Here is a 7,890-nt window from a genome sequence, read left to right on the forward strand (position 1 = left end):
CAGCCTAAACCTTCTCTTTATGCCTTAAACTAACCATACAGAGGCAAAGCAGAAGGGGAGGTAAACAAATGCCTCCGTTGGTTGTTCAGGTTAGAGGATTGGTTGTTTGCCTTTTTACCGTATTTACACCAGAATTAATAGAACTGAAGTTTCCAGTTTGAAATGGAAATGGTCTGATCAATGAGTTCAAGTCTTGAGACACCACACTGAATATTACAAACCAAGCGCTGACCTTTGAATGAACACGATGAGCCACATGTTGGAGGGCAGCATCACATCATTAGCTGTATTGTACCATCCAGCATCCACGAGAAGCAACTCTCTGAACTTTTTTTTTTTAAACAGTGGTTTCCATATCCAAATCACGTTTTGTCCACAGTCAACTGACCACTGGAGTAGCTTAGCTTACCTGAATAACTTATTTTGCAAGGTTACACCAACTGATTTTTCTCTGCTGTACTGAGGTCACCTTGCTGATTTCACTTGACAAGAGCGCTCTAGTTTTTTTTTTTGGCAATTATTTTTTAATTATGTGAGTTGTCTTTATGTTTGGCTCATTGTTCTGCTCGATTATCCTAAACTACTCGTTTGTACAAGGTTCATCCATTATAAATGTAAACACCTTCACACATCCTTGAGGCTCCGGCAGTAGGTGATGTAATTTAATCGTCTTTTGTTTCAAATTCAATGCAGTGACATGTCCCTGTACCTTGTTTCATGTAATTAAATCCGTAAAATACAGGAGATATAATGCAGAAATTGATAAAACAAAGACACAAGCGTTGAAAATCGGAATGTTTAACCTAGACAAGACAATGAGCATTTTGCTTTTTCGCTGTATTCTTAAGCATACGGAGAAAGAAAGACGGAGTCGTGGGCATTTGTATGGCAGGATGAAAGAAAATTGCTACACCTCACATAACTCACAATTTAAGTGTCAGCGTTCAGTAGTAGCAGCGAAAAACATTTTAAAATGTGTCGCTTTTCATAAATTATGGAGCGATACGTTGGAGAGCAGTGCAGGATTATTGTTATTAGGGAGGCCGGCGGCACGGTCGCCTGCTGTTTGTGTACTCTACATGATCAAACTTTGCATTTACTGCTTTTCTTCTTTCCAAACCTTTTTTTTTTGTCCCCCCCAGAAGACACATATTTACTTGTTTATGCAAAAGAAGGTGGTGTTCTGCATGAAACTCTATATTGCAAATCTGGACGTATACATGGGTAAGACGCAAGATTAGAACCACCTGCAGTGTATTGTGTACATCCCCCTGGTGCCACCAAAGCAGCTCTTATTGGGGCATGGACGTGGAACCTTTTGGGGTTGTCTTGTGGCGTCTGGCACTGGAAGGTTGGCAGTGGATCCTTTGGGTTGCAAGGTGGGGCCTCCATGCATCGGGTTTGTTTTGGAGCATCCAGTGGCGTTTGGAGTCTAGGTAGACATTTAGTTTTGATCTTCAAGCAGTTCCTGAGCAGTTTTTGTGATCCATCAGCGCACATTTTCCTGCCGGAGGAGGCGTGCTTGGTATGGAGCTTCGCGTTAGTTCAGACAGGCACGGAGTCAGGCGGTCACATGGCCCCTCCTAGCCAATCGTCATCGCTAAAGTCCAGCCCACCCACTTAGCGTGCTTTATAACTGAGGCAGCGTTCATTCATTCTGCCCGCTTCACGCTCACCACATCGCTGCTACTCCAGCCTCTGCAGATCATCAAATCTCCTCCTCCTCCCCAACCACCACCTTTTAAAAACGGTTCAATCTCATAACCCCGGTGTTTCCCATATCGTAGGATTGTAGGTTGCAGATGGTTCATTATTGTACCTTGAACTATGTGATCTAGATTCTGTTAGTGAAGACTATTTAGTTGGTCTCGTGTTCATACTGTATTCAAAAAACTGTAAATTGTAAATTCATGGCTCTGCGGGGGTTTGTGATCTCAGGGATTATCTTGCGCAGATCGTTCCAGAGCATCACGAGCAGAGTCACCGCCAAACTAAATGTATGTGATCTCAAATAAATGGTTATAACCTGACAAAGTGTCCTGTCTGAACTGCAGCAATGTTTAGGTGGTTGTTACGTGTCAAAGTAGCATCCAGGTCCAAAAGCTCCCAGCAGAACGTTGCACCGTAACAAGATGATCAATGTAATTCACTACAACCTGGTTTTAATGTTGTGGCTGGTTGTGGTGTGTATGTCAGCATATTGAGTGGATGAACAAATATCCATCCTCCCAAGATCCTAATTTATAATAAACATTGTATATTATGTGTAACTGTGACAGCAAGATTTGCAGCAGACACGCACTGCATTGTAGGTTCATGAGTCGAACTGTACGGCTGTGGAAAGTGATATGTGGTCTGCCTGTGTTATATATTAGAGCTGCTGTCAGCCGCTAACCTTCTCCGTGCAGCTCCAGTGACTGATGATTGCTGTGTTCCTACTCAGGGTTAAATAAAGACTCTGCGATCTGACTGTTTCCGCACAACTCCAGGAGATTTGCAATCACGAAACGTTAAATATATTCCGAAAAGGCGACTTTATTATTTTCCCAGTGCGTTCGTTTCTGTTCATCGCAATTTCCATCTCAAGATGTTGCAGACATTTATCCTTCCCCGCCTGTTTCTCTAAACCCCTTCACTCCGCTTGCACATGAATCTGAAGCTGACAGAGGAGACTGTAAAGTCAAGCAGCCACAGAGTTGATTCAGTGTATTATTTGATCCGATCAGTCTCAAGTTACACTTTCTATCTTGTTCATTTTCTTTCCAAAGCTTTTCCAGGGCCAAGGACAACCTTTAATTTAACTGTTCTAAATATTGAGGCTGTGTGTCTGTGTAATACTTGTTTTAATCAAGTGAAAATAGTATAATGTTGCCTTGGTAGCACAAGGGGAACGCATCTTCTTGCCTCAGCTGCAATGGTCAAGAGTTCAGTTCAATGCAATGGTACCTTTGGATTTGATTTGTTGCAATGAAGACAGTTTGTAACCATGAAGGTGATGATGTCCTTCTCTTCCTACTGTAGTTGTATTGTAGAGATTTAAGAGAAAATACATTAAAACATTAAAAAAAAATGAAGAAACCTGGAATCAACATGTACATTTTTCCCAATTCTACCAACACTGAGGAGAAAATAAATTTTTAAAAAAAGACTCTGCATATTGTAGATATTTTACTATTTATATTTGCATGTGTTTCCATCCATGGCCTGCATAAACACAGCCTGCAGTTCAACCCATTTTAGTTTAAAAGCCCCTGATTTGTTCCATATGTGGATGTTCAGATTTGCACAGATTCCTCTGGACGTTGAAAATAATAACACAGCACAAACCAGTGTTATTGCACAGATTCTACTGTGCATACAAACGCTGATATAACAGAAACTGATATTGCAAAGATTCCTGCAAAAGGTAGAAAAATATATATTTATTGATATTCAAAACATTCATGATGCACAGGTTGAATGTGTTGATGTCTGTTTCTCCATGTGTGGGAGCAGTGCAGATTTAATTTGGATGGTTTTCACAGATGAGTAGATAAAAGACCATCAGAGAGTTAAAAATCTTTTCGATTCTTTGCGTTTTTTCCGTTTCTGGCTCTAACAAATGGTGCAATTTTGGCTTTTTTTTTAAAATATATAACTTGCTTGCAGTTTATGGGTTCAAAGAGTTAAAACTTGAACCCAGTTACATCATTTTCACAAAGCAGCTTAGATAATGTAAAATTAATTTGTCCCACAGTCATTTTGAAATATTTAAATTTAATTATGTGTTGGTTCTCTGTTGATATACTACATGTTGCGCATGAACCAGCTCTAGGAAAATGCACATATGCCCTCTTGTGCACCCGCACAGCGCTGCTCTTTTGTTGAAGGGTTAGTTGCTCTCAGCCACCAATCACCTCCAATCTTGGTAGGTTTCAGTGGGATGTCAGAGAGGGAATCTTTTGGCGTAACTCTGACCGGATCTTTGACCCGAGAGGCTGAGAGCGGGCAACCCTCCAGGCAGCTGTCACGTCTTATTACCTACAGTGCAGCAGGCCAACAGCACAGCTACAACACACACTGCTAAACGGATCAGCCCGACTCTCCCTTATATTTGTACACAGATAAGCGTGTGTGTGCTGAAGACAGAGGCTCTCACAACAGGGCTGCAGCAGCACAAACATGATCAGAGCACGAGATCAAGTCTAACATGTCTTCCTACATCACCCTAACAATTTTACCTCAGCCCATCTCTTCTTTAGCTAAAATTCACACCATTTTCAGAAACCCTGTTTTCTCTCATCTTGTTTGTTTGTGCAAACCCTGAATAGCAAAGTCTGGAATTATGCAGACAAGCATCCATTTCTCTTTTCTTTCTTTTTTTTTTGTTGTTGGAGAAGAATATGTATTAGGGATAAACACAACTTTCTCCAAAGGAAAAACTTTGATTAAATAAATATTCAGACATTTTGGAAAATTGCCGTCTTTCCGGGAGTTTGCTCAGAAGATCAATATTATCAGTCAGAAGCATCTCGGGCAGATCAGATAGCTGTCTGCCTTCGTAAAATGTCAAGTACGAATGCAAACAAGAAATGAGACGGACTGGTATTCAGCTGAGAAACACAATCTACACTGATGATGAAAAGATGCGTTCGTCTCTATAAATAGACCTCCACCGGCTCCAACTTTTAGTATCTTGTTAGCTAATGACAGTACATGGAAGTGAAAGGCATATAAAAAGATGAAACTGATACCATTTTCATCCGACGTGAAGTTAAAAAACAAACAATTTGGGGTTTGTTTTTTTCCCAGTTCTGTTGGTTTTATGTGTCATTCACGAGTCTAAAACAGATCCTATAGAAAATAAGCAGCTTGTTTATAAGCAAGATGTAACTTCACTTTTATCACTGTTGGCTTCCATCTAGTTTCATTTCAACTAGTCTTGATTCATTTGCATTCATTTACTGATATGTTGATGTGTCTGATGCATGATTGAAATACCGTCTTTATTTCTAAACTGGTGTGAATCATACTCATGAAGTATTTGATGCTAATCATTGGACCTGGTTCAAACCTGTGAAGTTTATCAGCTTCAATTATTGGTATGATTTGAGTGAAAGTTTAACCGGCAGAATCTGGTAGACACATGGCCTGTTACTCTCTTGGTGTTTTTAAAGCTGTAGCTGTAATTAAAGGTCCCATATGACGAAAACCCATCTTTATTGGGTTTGGTATGTCTTAGAACCTTGGAAATGTTCTGTAGAAGCTGTGAGAATATGAAAGCATTTACTGCTGCCCTTCCTACCACAACAATTAGAAAATCTTTATTGGTAGCATGTTGCGCAAGTAATGAGTCTTAAAATGAGCTCTGATTGTATGTCCACAGGTCAGAGCTGTGTGGAAGCTGTAACGCTGGGGGATAATCAGATATAGTCCAAACTTAAAGACTCATCTGAAACCAATAAACAAAGGCTGGGTGGGTTGCTGTACTTGCAGCACTTCAGTGAAACCAAAGCTTGATGATTTTGCTTCTGTTTACTTCTCTCCTGCTCACTGTGCTCACATGTTCTGCATTTTAATACAGTTGAATTCCAGGCACTGCTATAGCTCACCTGGTTGAGCTGGCATCTCATGTACGGGGTCTATAGTCCCCCGATGCAGAGGTCATGAGTTTGAATCCCACTCATGGCCCTTTTCCGCAAGTTCTTCTCCCCCACTTTCGTGTCTCTCTCTGAACTGCACCCTCAAACAGAGACAAAAATGCAAAAATAATAAATAAATAAACAAAATACAGCTGAATTCCAAATAAATGGCAGCCAAGCTCCTGCTCTTCAGCACTAAACTAACTAAAAAACTGACTTTTATGACTGCAGTCGTGTCTGACAAACTCACCGAATACGTAAAGTGAAACCAAGCGCTTTACTGTAAACTTTCATGTCTAATGGTCGTTCAGAGAGAAGGTTAGAAGCAACAGAAACAGTTTTTCTGCTCACTATCAGCCACGGATGCAGAGAGTCTTCCTCCTGAAGGGGTGTGGACAACTGCAGCTCAACTGTATATAGAAGCTCCAGACACTGAGACAGCCTGTTTAGAAGAGGACTGAGAACAGGGGTTATACAGCCATGGTAAAATTAACCATGTCTGGCATATTTTGAACTAAAAAAAAAAACCCATTCCGAGAGCATGTGTTCATTAATTTGCTGAAAAGGGCCACAATATGGGGCCTTTAGGGACAAAAAAAAGTGCACTTAACACTTGCCGGATGACGTGGACAAAACACAGAAGATTTAAGTATAGAAAACATTTGATTAAATTTAATTTTTCCATATTTTAAAGGTCTGCATACAGATCAGCCCTGATACAATATTTAAAATTTGCTTGGAGCGTCTGTCTTTTCAATTTAGCTCACAAACTGTCATGAAAAACACACAAAAAAAATTTGTATGATTATCTGAACCTGACAGACCACACAGATGCTCTATAGACTGACAAAACTCTACAAGCAACCCACATGCAAGAACTCTTGGAGGATCCGTTACATCATATGAGTAATGCCTGCTGGTCAAGTTGCAAACTGCTGCACTTTTTCCTCGTTGATTTGCTTGAGGTACCCACAGACATGACAGTTAATGAGGACTTCCTTTGCCAGCTTTCACTGTTTTCTATGGTTTGCATTTAGGTGAGTGAAGATGTGGCTGAAGGTCACACTTTAACGAAGGTGTGTGTGTGTGTGTGTGTGTGTGTGCAGGTTGGCTCTTTTTTTTTTTTTACAGCCAGAAGCAAGAGAGCTGCAGATGAGCAGCAGAGCTCACACCATACATAATGGATGAGAGAGATTTACTCTCCGGAGAAGGTGCAAAGACCCAACACCTCTGGGCTCGGCTCGTGTATGCACGCTGCACGCCGGAGACAAAGCGAGCCGAATAGAAACAGCAGAACGAGCGAGGGGAAGAAATAGAAAAAAGTGCACAATGGAAACAACTCTGCAGCCAAATGGTGTGATTTCTAAAAGACTTTGATCCCCGCTGTGGCAGACAGGTGGCAGAGATGCTGGCGGTCTAATGTGAGCAACCGCTGACCCGGCTCTGCTGTTGTGGCGCCGGTTTGTTCTGATTGGATCCAACCGGCGCCGTTGCAGCCAGCACAGATCAAAGAACGGGCAGAACGTCGGATGACACAAATGAGCCGAAGTTTCACTTTCATGTTTGCTGCCAGGTAAATAAGTTGGACTGATACCGACGCCGCCGTGTGTGTTTGTGTCCTCAGATATCGACGAGTGCGCCGAGGGCCTGATTGAGTGCCACAACCACTCCCGCTGTGTCAACCTGCCTGGCTGGTACCACTGTGAATGCAGAAGTGGTTTCCATGACAATGGCTCCTACCTGCTCGATGGGAGCTCCTGCATTGGTGAGCATACACTGAATTGAAAACATCCTTATCGCCGCTGGAAACACCAGCTCCTCGGCCCCCGTGTGCCCACCTCCTAGCAACTATCCCCCCTGTCCTTCCTCCTCCTGTGTCCAATTATTGAGGAATTCTGAATACTGTCTCTGCCTGCCTTTCCCTTCAAGTCCCGTCTCTCTGGTCTTCTACATGATTGCTTTCTTTTATCCTCTGCAAATCTAAGACTCAAGGCTGTGGTTGGTAATTTGCAGGTAGAAACAAACAACCGTGCATCTAAGTGAAAACTGAGCTACTTTTCTTAAAAGTGAACGCTTTTATGTCTAAAAGGTAATTTAAAAAAAGTGAAATTCAACATAAGAGACTCAAAGTGAGGATGTTGTTGTGGCAAAATGTTTTGCGACTCATTGATTACTTTGGTAATAGTGTTGGGAATGATTAGAGAACAGAGAGAGACAAGCCGACAAAGAGAGACTTTTTAATCCTCGCAACTGTTTTTGTGCGATCGCT

General features: G+C 41.6%; 1 protein-coding gene across 1 annotated transcript in view; it reads left to right on the forward strand.

The window, feature by feature from the left end:
- LOC103358921 (protein kinase C-binding protein NELL1) overlaps positions 1-7,890 on the forward strand; it is a 328,461-nt gene that overhangs the window by 288,693 nt on the left and 31,878 nt on the right. Inside the window, exon 16 of the mRNA XM_008284073.1 lies at positions 7,246-7,386. Within this exon, the coding sequence (XP_008282295.1) occupies positions 7,246-7,386 (141 nt within the window). The remainder of the gene's footprint in view (positions 1-7,245; positions 7,387-7,890) is intronic.

The sequence above is a fragment of the Stegastes partitus genome, unplaced genomic scaffold, assembly GCF_000690725.1.
Source record: "Stegastes partitus isolate 25-593 unplaced genomic scaffold, Stegastes_partitus-1.0.2 Scaffold343, whole genome shotgun sequence".
Taxonomy (NCBI): domain Eukaryota; kingdom Metazoa; phylum Chordata; class Actinopteri; family Pomacentridae; genus Stegastes; species Stegastes partitus.